The sequence below is a fragment of the Oryzias latipes genome, chromosome 12 (assembly GCF_002234675.1).
Source record: "Oryzias latipes chromosome 12, ASM223467v1".
Lineage (NCBI taxonomy): Eukaryota > Metazoa > Chordata > Actinopteri > Beloniformes > Adrianichthyidae > Oryzias > Oryzias latipes.
The window spans coordinates 3022774-3041005 of NC_019870.2; the positions used below are offsets into that span (position 1 = coordinate 3022774).

Sequence of the window (18232 nt, forward strand, 5' to 3'; positions counted from 1 at the left end):
GATGAACTATTTCCTGTTCAGGAAGACTTCAGTTGTGTACTTAGGTGGATAAACATGGACCGGAGTCTCCGTCAGACGTTCAGCTGGACGCGGAGGTGCCACACTTTTCCCGTGCAGAAATCAAACGCTCCTCTTCGGGGCCGGCCCTCAATTTATGTCCCTGATTTATGAGACTAACAACTGTTCTCCCTTCATCTTCATCCTCCTCTGCTGCATTGCCCCCCCCTCCCCCTGTGACGTGCTGGATGCTGACTGATGATGCCCTGAGGTCCCATGCGGGGGAACACGCGGCGGCCTCTCCAGCTGTTGTCAGTGAGCGCTCTCTCTTTGCGTTTGACGCTCTTTCCAAGCGCATTCCTCCCCAGCTCCCGTCACCTCCGCTCAGGGGAGCAACAAATCAAGCCGCTGATATTGTAGCAACCGAGAGCTGTTGCGAACGACAAACGAGATAAACGGCTCCACTTCTCCTGAACCGAACTGTAACGAGATGAGTGTCGTTAGTGGTTTTTTTTTTGTTTGTTTTTAAGTTGCATTTGTAATTTCTAATGCCAATTTACTGACATGATCTCAGAAAACCACATCGGAGTGGATTTAAACACGGAGAGCACATGAGGATAATCTGCACAGCATCTCGATGGAACGGAGACAAGTGGGCACTGAATGGAAAGTGGTTTCAGGATGGCCGTCTTATTCTTGGCTCGACGAGGCGACGGCCATGCCAAGAAGGAGAAATCCAGACTGCAGAAACATGTTGTAATTTATGGGATGAAAATCTAGGTGAAGTGACTATTTGCTTTTACCTCCAATCGAACGTTATATCATGCACATGCCAGCCAAGTGTGCAGCTTCTGGCCAAGCAGAAGAAGTAACTTTGATGGTCTTTTGTTGCAGGCAGAAAAAAAATGGAGTTTCTTTGATTTTGCAGAGGGTTTTTTAACAAGGAAGAAAGAGTTCTAGCTCAAAATGAACCATTCCGACACCGCTTGAAACGAATGTCTGCCAGGATGGAGACTCCTCCGGAATGCCTTAACCCAAACGGTGCCGGCCAAGGCCAGTTGGAGACACAAAACGACAAGAAAATGATCAGAATCACAATTCCGTTTGAATCTCCAAAGCTGGGTTAAGATGCAATAAACTCTGAGAACAGAACTGTGTTTCCGCTCAAAAATAAATACGATTGCTGAGTTACCTTTGCATGCGACTGATTGCATAAGGCAACAACCGAGATCTAGTCCGTGTATTAATTTATTTTTGTTTGTTGTTGCTGTTTGTTTTTTTTTGCATTGCATGCTCACTTGTCATTATGTGTTTACATAGTGACATCAAAAAGACAAAGTTTGCCTCCAAAAAGCTACCATTGCTGTGTCCCTGAATGTGCAGCATCATCCAAATGCAAGTCTTAAGTTTCCACATTTTCCTCAAAGAGGGTATGTTACGGAAGGAGAGGGTCAATAATATTCAGCGAGATTGCTTTCATTTTCATTTTATTACTGATTTTATTACCTGATGGGTGTTTTGAAGAAGGAGCTGTCCCTGCTGTTCTTTTTAACCCTTGTGCTATCCTAGGCACGTTACCATTGGGAGTTGGGTCATCTAGACCCACTAGACAGTGCGCTGATCCTTTTTTCTTCAATGATTTGTGATATTCACTGGTGTCCATGGATTACATGAAATCTTTCCACCTTTATCCACCTTTGTCATGGTAGGGAGAACACGTCAGTGGTCATCTTGACCCCATAGGACAGCAAAAGGGTTAAATGAAACAACCACTCGCCTCCTGCCACATGTCCTGGTGTCTGGGAACAAACAGATCGGCCGCACAGCCTGCGACGTCTGAGAAGATCAGTCGGATGCATCGATTTAGCCACGACTACTGATCTACTACTGACTCTGGATTTAGCCTGAGTGAAAATGAAAGAGATGGTGATCAGCAAGAAGTTTGCTTCTTCTGATGATCAGGCTTTACACATGGCCAGCTATAAATCTGTGTTTCATTAAACTATTACAATCGAAATAGTGAAAATTTGCAAATTACCAACTAAAACTGTCAAATTCTTTTTATGCATTGATTTTGACCAATACCGGCTCAATTCTCAGCTTTTCTATACGATGAATCGCATGTTATGAACCTGCAGCCCTTTCTGTGTTCCCTTCACTGCGTCTGCGCAGGGTGGGACCATCTGCTGACCTTCAGCAGCGTGTCGCAGCTGAACCGGACTGTGATTTAAGCTCCAAATGGCGGTGGTGTCATAAGGAGCCCGTCCTGCTCTGCTGCGGCGTCCACAGCAGGAAGATATCTGTCCGCGGCTGAGAGCAGCCCTAAGATTTACGCCGTCCGAGCAGACATCCGTCTTCCCTGCAGTGACCCGCCACTTCATTGGACCCCATCTTATAGAAAACCTTCAGAAAAGTAATCAGACTCCCAAATGGAATAGAAAAATAGAACCCAGATTTTTTGAGTGAACAGGTAGGAATAGGGGCGAAGTGGGAAGACGCAGGCGCCCATTTCATGGCATCAACCTGGAGCCATGTCTGCGTTTTGCCCCCAAAAACAAACACCATCTGGACTTTTGCAAAGACGGATGTGCATATAGGCATATAAAATGAAAGCATTTTTGCCAATCACCGCTAGCTCAGCGGAAAAAGTGGTTGTTTGTTTGGGGACAGGGCTGGGAGCACAGTCTTCTTTTTTCAAGCCCCATAAAACCATCAGCGCGGCGACCTAAATGCACGTATTTCAGAAAATTCGGCAGGTGGTAGCTGAGGTTTTAAGAAATAATAAAAATGTTGCAGCAGCCGCACATTTTTGTTTTTTCATCAGTCAGGTACATTCGGAGGTCGCGTGGCGACAGTCCAGGGACAGGCGGGTGGCAGGAAGGCAGCGGCAGGATAACTGACTGATGGGAAGGTCTCCAAGGTCCCCAGAATTGTCTGATGATTGGCCGATGTCCATAATTTATAGACAACATGCCTCCAAACAAACCTAGCAAGGGCAAAACCTACCCGCCTAAAACCAAGGTCCAAGCGGCCCAACCACAGCAGGATTCATATGCAGGAGCCACGGTGGCCGGGATCGATAGATTGACGTCCGGTAATCGCAGGGCCCCTGGCCCATGTCAGCCGCCCCCGGCCCATGTCAGCCGCCCCCGGCCCATGTCAGCAGCCCCCGGCCCATGTCAGCCGCCCCTGGCCCATGTCTGCAGCCCCCGGCCCATGTCAGCAGCACCCGGCCCATGTCAGCAGCACCCGGCCCATGTCAGCCGCCCCCGGCCCATGTCAGCCGCCCCCGGCCCATGTCAGCCGCCCCCGGCCCATGTCAGCAGCCCCCGGCCCATGTCTGCAGCCCCCGGCCCATGTCAGCAGCACCCGGCCCATGTCAGCCGCCCCCGGCCCATGTCAGCCGCCCCCGGCCCATGTCAGCAGCCCCCGGCCCATGTCAGCAGCCCCCGGGCCATGTCAGCAGCCCCCGGCCCATGTCAGCCGCCCCCGGCCCATGTCAGCCGCCCCCGGCCCATGTCAGCAGCCCCCGGCCCATGTCTGCAGCCCCCGGCCCATGTCAGCAGCACCCGGCCCATGTCAGCCGCCCCCGGCCCATGTCAGCCGCCCCCGGCCCATGTCAGCAGCCCCCGGCCCATGTCAGCAGCCCCCGGCCCATGTCAGCAGCCCCCGGCCCATGTCAGCCGCCCCCGGCCCATGTCAGCCGCCCCCGGCCCATGTCAGCAGCCCCCGGCCCATGTCAGCAGCACCTGGGCCATGTCAGCAGCCCCCGGCCCATGTCAGCCGCACCCGGCCCATGTCAGCCGCCCCCGGCCCATTTCAGCAGCACCCGGCCCATGTCAGCAGCCCCCGGCCCATGTCAGCAGCCCCCGGCCCATGTCAGCAGCCCCCGGCCCATGTCAGCCGCCCCCGGCCCATGTCAGCCGCCCCCGGCCCATGTCAGCCGCCCCCGGCCCATGTCAGCCGCACCCGGCCCATGTCAGCCGCCCCCGGCCCCTGTCAGCAGCCCCCGGCCCATGTCAGCAGCACCCGGCCCATGTCAGCAGCACCCGGCCCATGTCAGCAGCACCCGGCCCATGTCAGCCGCCCCCGGCCCATGTCAGCCGCCCCCGGCCCATGTCAGCCGCACCTGCTCTTGTCGAGTGCTGCACTGCTACTGTACGAGTTCTAACAATCGGACCCTGGCACTGTAGTACCATCCCACTGCCACTGTCTGTTAGAAATCGTACAGCAGCAGCGCAATCTAGCATATGAATCCTGCTGTGGTTGGACCGCTTGCACCTTGGTTTTGGGCGTACAGGCTTTGCCCCTGCTGGGTATCTTTGGAGGCATGTTTTCAAATAATTATATTGTGTGCGGCTTTTTCTATACACCTAGGCTACAAGGCGGGCGGCAGGCAGCCAGTGGCACTATATATGGACGGCAGCCATGTGGAGACAATTACACATCATCCAATCAAATCCCAGGTTCATTTGGGGACTTTGAACTATGACAACACCAGTCCAGAACCTTCACTTTTGGTCAGAAATGAACCCCCAGCTGTCTTAGGATCTTCATTCTGCTGCGGAACCTAAATGTTCTTGAGCTCACGAACTGATAAATGACATTCTATGAATTTGTTTCCAATATTTGTGACAGTTGTCCAGATCCTGAAGCTCTACTCCCAAACCATAGGAATACCACCACCATGCCTTACTGTTGTTCTGATGTTCTGGACGCTGTAGAAGCTTGGAGACACACTCCTTCCAGAAAGTTCTCTTGGGTCTCACCAGAACATTTGTGCAGAGGTTTTAGATATAATCCAGATCCTTCTCTGCATTTTTGTTGCTCCATGGATCTACGCTTGTCCAAAAGTCTCTTTCTGATCGTTTCAACAAAGAGGTTTGATACAATAATGGAAGAGCTTCAGCCAGTCGCTCCTTAAGAACCTTCTAGAGCTCTTAGTGTCTCAAACGTTAAGCAGATGAGTGAATATTTTAACATCTTATTTATTGATCTATTACATATTTTGCGTCACTTTTATTCATGTAATTATAAGTTCATTTATGGTTTTGTTTTTTGTCTTTTTTAATGTATTCTTATGTATTTTTTGTCACTTTTTATTTACTTTTTTTTTTATTTATTTTTTTGTCTTGTATCCATTTATTTATTTATGTCACTTTAGTTTATTTAATTCAGAACACACAGCTCGGCTTATATCAGTCATTACAGCCTCTGCAAGCTATTTTGTGTTGTTACACACACAACCCCAGGCTAACCGCCACGCCAAAGTACTCAGTGCAATTTACAAAAAATATGTGTTTCAGCATTACCCCTCGCAAAAAAAAAGAAATCAAAAATCGACTGCAGTAGAGATTCCCAGAGGAGTCTTGGGGTCCGAGTTTTACAGAACCCTAGCAGCCAAACTAACAGACACAACTAGTTTATTGTGCAACTATGGAGCCCTCATAACCGTTTTTCAACCATGCAATTTTCAGAAAGCCCCAACACAAAAATGCAGCCCGTTGGGGGCTGCAGAAACCTCTGCAACTAATTGACTAAAATCAGAGGGTTGTCCGTCTGACTGTACATTAGCAAAGCTCGCGGGGTGGACCACCCTCTTTGAGCTGGAGTAAAAAGAATTTACGTAAAAAAAAAGGCAATTAGTTGCATAATTTACCAATAAATGTAGAGTTTAATGGTAAAGGCTGGTTCCTGCTTGCTACTGCATGGAGGAAAATAAAAGCTGCAGACTAACCGTCCTTGGTTTCTTCTTCTTTAGGCTTCAAGCGTTCTTCTTTCCTTTGCTTTATGGCCTGGAGCTCCTTCTTCAGCTGGCGTGCCTCTTTCCGTAATTCATCACTGTGAACACAGAAACAGGCAGTAAGAAGTTGGAATCCGGACAAACACCAGCTTCCAAACTGGCTCTGAATGTCCATCAGATAAAGCCTTCCTGAAACAGCCAATGGCGCTGCTACGAAACGCCTTTCAGACGATCGCTGCACGTTTCTGAAAACAACATTATGTCCTAATGATGAGGGCACATAAAACAGACACAACCCCCCCTCCGTGTAAGTGTTAGAATGGTGCCTGAACATTAAAAGCTTGTGTTACGCCAATAAATGTAATGATGCGGCTGTAAAATAATTGTTCTCCCCTCAGGGCATCTGGAGCTCTAGAGTCAGCGCTGTTGGCCGTCTTTTTAAACAGTCATCAAAACCGTTCAACAACCTGGAGGCGAGCAAACGATTGAACATAAATCAGAGGAAATTCAACGACTAAAATAATGCAAATAAAGTGAACTAGTGGGTCGCAAAGCTTTAGAAGATGGAGACAACTGAATCCTAAGTGGAGAGCAACTCAGAAGGTCGAGTAAACTTAGAATCCACAATCTGCTACTGTGGATACTAGTATCCACAGTATTATGACACGATGACTCCTATGTTTAAAGGGCCTCTATCATGCTTTTCTTACGCCTTTCAGAGTAAACTCATATCTATGATAATATATTACCTTTGGCACACCACAGAACCATTTTGTTTATGAAATATGACTTATTTTTGGTAGCTCATTTTCCTCTCTATATTTTTAAATCCAGGCTGAGAATGGAGGAGAAAGTCCCTTTTAACTGGACCTGTTTTACATAAGCTCTCATTTATTGTTTCCTCCCAGCCAGGACTCCCTCGATAAAGAGATTCTTAATCTCAATGGGACATTTGCCGGGTAAATAAAGAATAAAAAGTTTGGTTTCGTTCATCTTCTTCACCGTTTTATCCATTTCGGGGTCACAGGGCTGGGGGAGCCTATCATGGGCAAAGGCAGGGATCGTGCAAACTCCATTATTAGATATAAAGATTCCATTTCCATATATGTTCCGTTCTGAATTTGTTTAACTCTTTTACTGTTCTAAAAACAGAGTAAAAAGATATTTTTACTCTGTCTTTTTCTAAATGCAGTCCTTCCCATCGGATCCAGCGCTCCAAAACAAGTCCATGTCTGTTTAGCAAAAGGCAGAGCGGCGGCGGTGGCGTGCGGATGACGATGAGAGCCCTCTGTAATACACGCGCTGCACGATGTTGTTAGTGGCGGTGGCAGGAGTCATAAAATAAAGCTTTATAGTTCCTCTGCAGAAGTGGCACTGCATTAGGAATTACAGGGACTTCCTCGTAAAAGCCTGAAGTAGACGACAGAGGCAGGCCGCGGCACATCTCTGCCGTTTGGCAAGCGGCCCGGTTCAAACGAGGCCATCAATGGTAATTATTGTTCCCCTTCATATCACTGAGACTAATGCCAGTCGCAGAGAAGAAATGTTATGTTAGGAAATGATAATATTTTCATACGGCCTGACAGCTCCATTTTCATCCCATTCATTGCGGAGCCACAAAGAACAGGTAAGCTGCTGAGTCTGGGCCTCTGGCGGGGAAACATGCGAGGCATCTCCAGACCAAACAATGGCCGTCTTTGTTTCTGCCTCCCAACACCGACATTCATTTACATCTTTTCTTTCCTTTAACCTGGGGCTTTGGATCCTCTGTTTGCAGCTCAAGTTACCTTTGTTTAAATTGTTCTGTGACCAAAGGTAATTTAGAAATCTCTTTCTGAGCTTGAATCGAACGAAAACGCAAAACAAAAAAGCCTTTTCAACAGGAAATCTGCTACGGAACACAAAAGATTTGGGCGAATAATGATAAATCTATGGCTGCACAGTGGTGCAGTGGTTAGCGCTCTTGCCTCTCAGCGAGAAGGACCCCGGTTCAAGTCTGAACCAGAACCAGAACATCAATGGGGGACCTTTCTGTGTGGAGTTTGCATGTTCTAACCATGCATGAGTGGGTTTTCTCCGGGGTCTCCGGCTTCCTCCCACCGTCCAAAAACATGCTTCATAGGTTAATTGGTCACTCCAAATTGTCCATAGGTGTGAATGTGAGTGTGCATGGGTGTGTGACCCTGCGACCTGTCCAGGGTGTACCCTGCCTTTGCCCACGAGTGGCCGGGATAGGCTCCAGCAGCCCCGTGACCCCGAAAGCAACAAAACGGAAGAAGAGGATGATGATGATGCTGTTAAATCTATTTTCTTACAGACCTCTACATTTCAGAAATATTGCAAAATTGTAGAAAAAAGTTGTTTTCTTTTATTGTAGCTATTATCTTTTTCTATATCCCTCTGTCTACCGTTGAAACAACCATGTTTTTATAATAAAAAAAACTAAAAAAAGAAACTACGTGACACAGACTTTTCTACAGACCTTGAACGCACTCTGGCGGTTTGGTCGGCTGTGTCATAGACTAACGTAAACACTAGCTTTACTTCATGGCCCTTCATTCATGGCGAACAGTCTGGCTGATTCCAGTTTCTGCAAGAAAAATGATGAAGAGATTCCTTTGCAGCCCAAGCAGTGGTCATCTGATGAGCCTCATCCTCCTCTTTTTATGAAACAAATTGATAAACGTAAAAAAAACCATCAAATTTGAAGTACCACTATCCATCTTTCTTCTGATGCATATTCAGGCCCCGGTCAAGGGGCAGCAGTCTAAGTTCTGAACAAGGAACCCCGACATGTTTAAAACTTCAAAGGGCTTCACCAAATTGTTAAAACGAAGACGGTTTTCTCCGGGGACTCCGCCTTCCTCCCACCGTCCAAATCACACCTCATAATTACTTACTCTAGTTTGCCCATAGGTGTGAATGTGAGAGTGGATGGATGTATGATTTGTGGCCCTGCGACAGACTGGCGACCTGTCCAGGATGTCCCCTGCCTTCACCCACGAGTGGCCAGGATAGGCTCCAGCAGCCCCATGACCCCGAAAGAGATAAAACGGAAGATAAGACGGAAAATTATAGAAAACCGGAAACTGGGCCCTGCAATGCACTGGCAACCTGTTCAGGTTGTACCCTGCTGTAGCAGCGGGATGTGGGATAGGCTCCAGCAGCCCTGTGGCCGCAAAAGGAGATTCAGAGGGTTCTGAAGATGGATGGAACCTGAAACTGCTTAGAAAAGAATCATTTTGACATAAGATGTCAGAATGCAATATGTCTGTTAATGCCAAAAACAAATACTAATAGGCAAATGATACCACCAGAAAAACACTGATACCAGTACTACTTAAACCTTATATTGTAATAAATACATTCATATCAATGCTATTAAATTTGTAGCTAGCTAAAAACATCAGAGGTGCAAAGCAAAGCAGAAAATTCATACATTTTCAACCATATTTGCAATAGAGAAATGAATAAATAAAATCATTGAAACAATGATTAAAGTTCTCCTTAATCCAGGTGGCTTCTTGGTTTTATTTGTCTTAATAGAATTTTTTTTTCAAAGATCAAAGGAACAGAAATTTCAATTCAGATTTTTTGATGTGGTTATAAAACGTTAAATAAATTATAAAAGGAGGGAAACGTCTTTATTTTTACATTAACTTCTAAAGTTATTAAGGTAGAAATGTATGCGTTGAAAAGCATTATATGCATGCGTTTATATTACTTAGGTCTAAAAAACACTTTTGAAGTTTCTCTTGCAAACAAAATATATATCTTTTTTGCTCAGCGAAGTCCTTTTTGGAAGAAGAATAAAGTTTTTTACTTTTTCAAAGAGAAAAAGTAGTTTCCCTTTGTAAATGTCAGAAACAATATCTTTAAGATAATCTCAGATTAATTCAAGAACTTTTTTTCTTCCTTTTTTTTAATACAGTTAAACGATTAGACAACAGAACAATTACAAATTATTCAGAGCAAATAATCTCGGATGAGCGCTAAAGAGTTGGATGGCTGAAAAGATGCTACGTCTTTTTTAGAACAATCAACTAAGGGGAGGTGGAGCACGACCCCCGGCGTTCCCAGGACGCCTCTGTGAGCTGAGCTGCTCCCTTCCAGCCCTTCAGCGAACACTTTCCACTCACTGATCCTTTCTGCCTGCCCCGACACGCCACTATTGAGAAAACAAGGGGCGTTTCTATGGCAACCGGTGAACAATCAGCCCCGCGGCCCCGGTGGCAATAAGGAGAGAGACGGGGCAGAAAGGACAGGAAATGTCCCGCCAACATCTGCTCAGAAACACCTGGGGGCTCCGCAGATTCCAGCGGCGTGATTTATTTTGAAGACTTCTATTCAATGAACTCGTTTCATTTCAAATACGGTTCGTCAAGTCAAAGCGGTGCTGGACTCTGGGAGATACCAAAGCAAAAATTAAAAAGTATTTTGTCTCGATTTGACCTGGAAAAAATTATTTGTTCTCGTTTAGATCACTGCAACTCTCTTTTTTTTTAACCTGTTTTAACAAACGTTCCCTAAACCGTCTTCAGCTCGTCCAAAACTCTGCAGCAAGGCTTTTGACAGGAACCAGTATACGGACACGCATCACTCCTCTGTGGTCTGCTTCACTTTGGTTACCAGTCACATTTCAAAATGACTTTATCATTTTTAGAGCCTTGCGTGGTCTAGCTCCGACGTACATATCTGACCTTTTAAACCCAAACTCCTGATCCGATCCTTGAGGTCTTCCAACCAAAATCTTTTAAGCCTTCCAAAAACCCGCTTTAAGACGAGAGGAGATCTCTCATTTCAAGGAACTCCCTCCCATCCTCGTCGTGTCACATTGACTTAGTTGAGTGTTTTAAATCTCAGGTAAAGACGTTTCAGTTTACTTTTAGTTTACTTTACTAAGTTTTACTGTGTCTTATTACTATTATTCCATTTTATTACTTCTTAGTGTTTTTATGCTCCTTTTGTAAAGCACTTTGTGATTCGTTCATGTATATAAATAAAGATATTCTATTCTATCTTATTCTGTTCAAGAACTCATCACAGGATGAGAACAAATGATCTTTTCTTCTGGTTTCAGAAAAGTTCAGGAACTTTGAAGAGGCTTTATATAAATTAGGGCTCAGAGGACTCCAATGCTGACCTGGTGTTTTAATGATGCTACGTGGGAAAAATGACAATTTAATGTTGGACTTGGCTTTGTATGAGATTATATAGTTTTATTAAATGTATTTTTATCTTTTTCTGCTAATTTGAATTTGTCCTTCCTTGATGCTTGTTCCCCAGAGTTAGCCCAATTTTAAACCATTGTCACACTAACTACTACCGCCCTGTAATCTTTTATTTATTTATTTAAAACGTTTATTATCTTTAACGTCTATGAGGATGGAAAAACTCCTGCGAACAATTCTCTGAACAGTCAGGCAACTAATAATTGCACCCGAGGATGAACCAGACTTGTGCAAATTCACAGTCGTCTTCCTAATATCTTGACCGATTTCTTTTGACTGTCCCATGATGTTTTACAAACAAGCAAGTGTTTCAAATGTGCCCTAAAATATAGGTGTGTTTGTAATGAAGTCAAATGCTGTCAATACACGACTCAGAAGCTTCCAAAGAGATGACATCATCATCTGGGGTTTCCCAAAGCGTTTAAAGGCATAGGGATCTAATGTAAAATTTTGACTTTGATAAAAATACCGTATTTTCACGACCATAAGGCGCACTTAAAAGTAGTAAATTTTCTCCAAAAACTACGGAGCGCCAAATGGTGCGGTGCGCCTAATGTGTAATGTATGACTTCAGTAAAGAGGATGTAGGAGAGGACAGCATGAGAACGGTAAGGAGGGAAGTGAGGACGTGAAAGAAGACACACCCCAGTGGCATTGTGCAGAACAACGTCGTTTTGGCAACCATGAAAATGCAAAGCTTATGAAGCACAGTTTAAACTGCAAGCTATCAGCCAAGCGGAGGAACATGGGAATGGAGCAGCTGCCAGAGAATTCAAGATGAATGAATCCATGGTTCGCAAGTGGAGGAAGCTGGAAAACAAACTCCAACAAGTTGAGAAGACGCCGTGGAAACGAAAGCGAGGTGCCCGAATTGGAAGACCGACCGGAGCCATGGATTAACGATCAGAGAAAAGCTGGGAGAAGCGTCTCTGCGGTCACCATTCCAACGAAGGCAGTAACGCTTGCAGAGGAAATAAAACTTGAACATTTTCAAGGAGGTCCGTCTCGGTGCTCCGTCATCTTTCCATCCGGGCCTCAACTACGGTGGCGCACCAACTTCCAGCGGATTCTGAGGATGACGAAAGGGAACCTGGCGTGTTTGATAAAAATGTAGCCCAGCTGTTCATTTCAGATAAAGAAGATGAGGACTTTGACAGATTTTTGGATGCTGATTGATGACTGAAAAAATGTATCACAACCACAACACACTAGCATGCATGTTTTTAACGTGTATGTGTTAACGTGCTCGTGCCTTAAAACCCGGTGCACCTTCTGTATGTGTTAAATACAGAAAAAGCATCCATGACTGACACTGCGACCTATAACCTGGTGCGCCCTATGGCCGTAAAAATAAGGTTAAAAAAAACTTTGGTCGCATTATTCTGACATTTAGCAAATAAAAACAATTCGGTTAATTGTAATTGACCTAAAACAGATAAGTTTACTTTTATTTGATAAAAAAGCATGGTTTTTTTCTTCTGGTTTCAACTTCAGAAAGGTTCAGGAATGCCGACAGAAAAATCTCTGCGCTCATAAGTCAGCAGCTGATGGAAAAACAGCACATTAGTGTGGAAACGTGCAGCAGACCCTCTCCCCCTGTCACGACTCAACAGGAGAGTCCCTCCATCTGTGCACTCGTCCCTCCGACTCCTCGCTCCACGGTTGTCATTTGCAGCCAGAGTGAAGCTGGCAAAGCCAATAAGTTATGAATACTCTCTGCGACTCCCCACCAGTGCTGGCGCTCTGCGTCGGCTTTGGGGGCTGCCGGCTTCTGTCGCTCCTTCAGAAAATGTCAAAAATGTGAAAACCGGAGAGCTGTGGGTGATTAACTTTTCATAAAGAAAGCATATGAGGCGGTTGGCAAAAGACCAAGCGCTTTCTTTCCTCGACTCGGAGCCGTGCATTAAATACGCCGGAGTCTGGCGGCGGTCTGAGGCTGACGCAGGGATCTGACAGCCTTTTAAATAGTACCGTGATGACTCTATGGTTCATCAGAACTCCAGCAGTCCTCCGAAACGTACAGAGTTGGCCTTTTTTGGAATTCTCTCTCTCATGCAGTCTAATGAGGAATGTAAATACTGACAGAATCAAGTCCTTTTAGTTTTAAATATCACCTCGGCGGGACGCAGACGTGTCAGACGTATGGATAACAGCGGGTGGGAGTGGAGGAACCACCGGGATGGCCGCAGCTCCTCTCTGCTTTGGGGGGACTGGCTCGGTCTAATGACCAAACGGCTCTAGATTTTCTTCAGGCTCTAGATTTTTCCTGAGGAGGCTTGGCATACTGGAGAGGAGGAATTCGCCCCGACTCTGTACAGCCTTCAGACACCTCAGGTGACTGGCGGCTGAAGCTTCTCTGCCTTTTCGAGAGCAGCAGACAAACCTAAAGCGTCTCTCCTCAAATGTTGATGTTGATTCCAATCCAAAGTGGCAGTCTGCTGGTTTCTTTCACGCAAAAAATAACCCTCCCCCGACCCCTCCCCATCAGACATCCTAAGACATCCTAGATGCTGTCTGGTGCCATGTGAGTGCCCCTCATGAGGTAAGGTTTAAAAACCCAGAGAGGTGTAAACCTGGCGGATCCAAAACATACACAACCCCGCTGCCAAGAACTGGATTATCTCCGAGGTTTTTCTGCCCAAACGCAGCGCGGCACCGGGGCCGATGACGGGAGACAGGAGCACCCAATTAATGCGCAACAGCGCCTCGTCTGGCGACCCAACACCTCTACGAAAAGAAAGCCTACATTTTGGACCAAAACCTGGCTACAATTCTACTTTTTTTCCCGTTTATTTTCATTTTCAGATATTAAATTGGTTTGCAAGTGTATGCATATGTTTGAATTTCGTACTCCTTTAGCACTTTTGGGGTAAACCGCCCCCCGTACGAGTGCACGGATGTGTCCGAATTCCCACCATAACCCCAGTAACTTCTAAAAAACTACACCATGCTCACTACTTTTTTTTCTTACCCTTGAGCTGTCTTGTGGGGTCCAGATGACCCCAATCCCAACTGGGGTCATCTGGACCCCACTAGAACCTTTTTTCTTCAATGATTTGTGATCTTCACTGGTGTCCATGGATTACATGAAATCCTCTCCACCTTCGTCATGGTAGGGAGAACACGTGAATGTAAGGAGGGGGTCATCTGGACCCCACAAGATAGCACAAGGGTTAAACACCGGATATGACCATCGAATTCACAAAGTTAAAATCTAAATGATATCAGCTTTTTGCGATTTTTATTTATGATTCCAATGTCTCATGAAGTTAAAAACGTTGATGGTTTATTAAAAAAATACATTTAAATAAATTTTGGTATAAAATGTTCTGGCCCAATGCATTGTGGTCTATCTTCGCCGATCTAGTGAGCATCGATGCACGCTGGTCTTTTGCAGACACTTCTGGAAATTTCTAAGGCTCTGGATTTTGGAAGTCGCAGATTCGGACATGACTAGAAAATGCTGAACGCACTATATAGTGAGAAGGGAAGGAATTCGGAAACAACCCTGCTTTTATATCCATAAAGCTCTAAACAAACACATTAAATTCGACTTCTTTGCACGACGGGCAGTGTACAGAGGATGTTTACAAACTGGACAGCATCTTAAATTCTATTCCACCTGTACCTTCAAGTTTTCTGAAACCCAGGTAGGTGATAACGTGTGATATGAATAATGAAATGTGGGGTTGTATCCTCAGGATGCAGAAACTGAAGTGGGATTAGTTGTTTGGTGTGTATTTTTATTTATTTGGTTTAATTTATTTACTTTGTTGTGCAGGTTTGCAGATGTTGTTCTGTTCTTTTATAATGCTGCACTATTAAACCCGAAGGTCACTTTGCTTGAATGTCATTTTTGTAATTTGGATGTCTTTCTTGCTGCTGCAAACAAAAGAATTTCCCCGTCGTGGGATAAATAATTTCCTCTCTTATCTCTTAAAAGCAGCGGCGGTTGCCGGGCCCTGCTGGCAGGAGCGGCTCGCCCGGTGTCCCACAGACGTGGAAACATTTTGCTTCCCAGTCGTTCCCTGTCAGCTTCAACAAAAGTGGCGACGACCACATCCATCACTTCTGAGACGTCAATCAGTTACATCTTTTCAGGACCCTTCTAAGGTTGCAGGTGAAATCCCAAATCGGAGACCCACTCCAAGGAAAATCGAGTTCTTGTAGGATTTTTCTCATGATGGAGGACATCTGAGCTGGAATCTGGCTCAAAACTGTACGGATGGATAGCTCAGATACTGCTTGGCTTTTTTTGCTGCACCGCTAATGTTAGGTTGGGGGTGTGAGGAGCTGTAAGCTAGCTGGAGAGCACGTTAGCAAAGGGATAATGGGAAAAGAGCGCCGGGAACACTTTGAAAACAGATCAAAAGATTTTTTTGATTTGATTTAAAATGTGGAAGGAAGCGAATTTATATAATCCCACTCCTGTTCTGACGTACCATTTTTTTTACATGATTTATCATTATCCGGATCACAACTTTTATTGATTGTGGCTTAAATCCATTTCAATTCTGCAGTCAAACGACACCTAATTTAAAAAAAAATATGAACAGAGGAAGGGATTTTTCTCTACGATAAACAACTATTTTAGAACTTGTCAAAGATGTGGAAAGATTCCTAATTTCACTGCATTTTCCAGCCGTTTCTCCCCAAAATGGAACAAAGACCCAAAGTGAGCAGTCCCGACTCGGCGAGCTCCACCAGACAGAAGTTAGAAAAGTTCCTCGTTGCTTCACCATGATGACCAGACAGCAGCCCAGAATCGCCCACAGCCCAGAGCAAAGCAGCTAAGCTGCCCTGCAACAATGCCCCCTTTGTCCTGGACTAACACTGTACCTACAAGCCTGCTCTTTGATTCCCTGCCAAGACAAACCACTGTGTTGGGTTACAGTTCTTGTAGCAAAACAATTTGCGCTTGTGTTTAATATACTTCAGTCTGCCGACATTGGGCTGGCTGTCAGTCAGCTCACACACACACAAATGACTGGGGCCTGCTCCGAATCCCATTAGCGCTAATGAGAGAAGGGGTATGTTCATAATGCGTGCCGGAGGCCGCCTGCTCAAAGGCAGAGGGGAGGAGATAACCCACCACATCAAAGGGAGATGAAAGATAAGCTCCTCCCACTGTCCTGAACACGGGTCTTTCGTGCTCGTGTTGGTCTCACACACCGTCGCCCTCCATTCTCACCTTTGTTTCTCTCGCACACACAAGTGCGCATTTAAACTCACAGATGTGTGCACACAGGAGCGCACACACAAATATGCACACACACAAGCACATGTACACAAATAAAAAAAAAATACACACAGACACACAAATGGGTGCGCACAACAGCATGCATGCCCACACAGACACACGTACAAACATGCGCACGCATACATAAACACAGAAACGCACAACAAATGTGTATACACACAGTCACGTGCACACACACGAACATTTATAAACAAACGTATGTACAGAAATGTACACAAATATGAAAACAACGTCGACACATGCAAAGCTGTGCACACACCAGCATGCATGCATGCACACACAGACACACAAACAAACATGCACACACATCCAAAAAAAATAAATACAAAAAGATTGTGTAAACACACACAAGCATGAACACACACATAACAGAAAACAGGAACAAATACAAAAAACATCAACAAACGCAAAGATACACACAAATGTACGCGCACACAAAGACTAAAACACAAACACACACGAACAAGCAAACACAAGTAGCATGAACACACAGGGTGGAACACACGTACGTGCACGCACACATCACGTATACACAAATCTAAACAAATACAAAATGATTGCGTAAACACACACAAGCATGAACACATATATAATACAAAACAGGAACACGTGTAAACAGACCCACACAAATACAAAAAAACATCAACAAACACAAAGATACACACAAATGTACGCACACACAAACATGCATACACGAGCACATTAACACAAACACACAAATTATTAAACACACTGACACACAAACAAACAGCACACACAAGGTTCACACTCGTACACAAACATGTATACACACCAGCATGCACACAAACGTGCGGACAAATAAACATCCTCACATGTACAAATACACAAACCCACGCCAACATGCAAACGCACAAACATGAGAATCAGTGTGCACACATCTCACACACAAATGGCTGGTCACACAATCACACACAGTGCTGCTTGCACTTCACAGTAATCTGCGCTGCGTGCCAACATTCTTGTTTGGAAAAGCAGATCCATTGATGTGGGTCCAGTGTGTGCAGAGCGGCACAGTGAAGGTGTGTGTGTCTGTGTGTGCGTGTGTGTGCATGTGTGTAGCTGGACGTCCTCTGCTCAGAGCTCAGATGTGATGTTGGGGGACAGCAGTGCCGCTCTGATCTCATCCTTTCTGGGTCTCCATGTTCATTTCCAGGGGGTTTCTGTCGCACATACACACTGATTTGTGTGCTTATGCATGTTTCTGCACAACTTCACAGGAGTGGAATCAAACCACCAACCTACAGAGGGACCCCAACTCTGCAAACAGTGATCGGATGTTTAGCAAAGGTTCTAGATGTTGAAAAAAATGACTTTTTCACTCAAAAAAAAAAAGTATTTGGGTGAAAATTGGCGGATAACATGGGACGGAAATGGATTCAGAGCATTAACTTTTGAACTTTTTGTTAGTTTTTCACTTTGATTTCTGAGATTTTTGTGGCGATTTCAGCCCCACAGTGTTAAACATAAATGGACAGGTGGGACGGGTGAAGTCTCACTCTGATATTCACTTATAATTTGGGGCACAATAATGCATTTTCTCTGGAAAACAAAAGTTTGACTTTAATAAGAAGATTGTCTCTTCAATAGGTATTTATTTTTTTCTGAAATAAATGGGTTTATTTTTATTTTAATCATTACATTAAACTAAAAGGAGCTGCATTCCCAGAAAAAAATGCAGGGTTGAATGCTGTGTTGCTGAATGATAATAAAACTTAAAGCGTAATAAGTTTAAAGGTTTATATTTGAAAAACTGAAACATATTTTAAAAATATGACATAAATGGAAGCAGTTTAAAGTTTTGTGAATAATTTGCAGTTTAAATGGTGTCTGTAGCTAAAACTATGTTGAAGGTATAATGGTTGAAAGAAGAAAAGGGTTTTCAAGGATTCCCCATGTCTTTCAATGGAGGCAAAAATCCTGAAAATGTCTTGAAAGGTTCAAGGATTTGAAGGACCAAAAGTCATAGCTGGAAACAACATT

The 18232-nt window shown here is 44.9% G+C and overlaps 1 protein-coding gene across 4 annotated transcripts in view; it reads right to left on the reverse strand.

Annotated features, from left to right (window-relative positions):
- Window positions 1-18232, reverse strand: part of cwc27 (CWC27 spliceosome associated protein homolog) — a 41102-nt gene that overhangs the window by 15514 nt on the left and 7356 nt on the right. For all 4 annotated transcript variants that reach the window (XR_002291285.2, XM_004074494.3, XM_011481450.2 and 1 more), the window contains exon 11: window positions 5735-5838. Coding sequence is in view for 3 of the 4 variants with exons in the window: in XM_004074494.3 (XP_004074542.1) it covers window positions 5735-5838 (104 nt within the window). In the remaining variant the exon portion in view is untranslated. The remainder of the gene's footprint in view (window positions 1-5734; window positions 5839-18232) is intronic.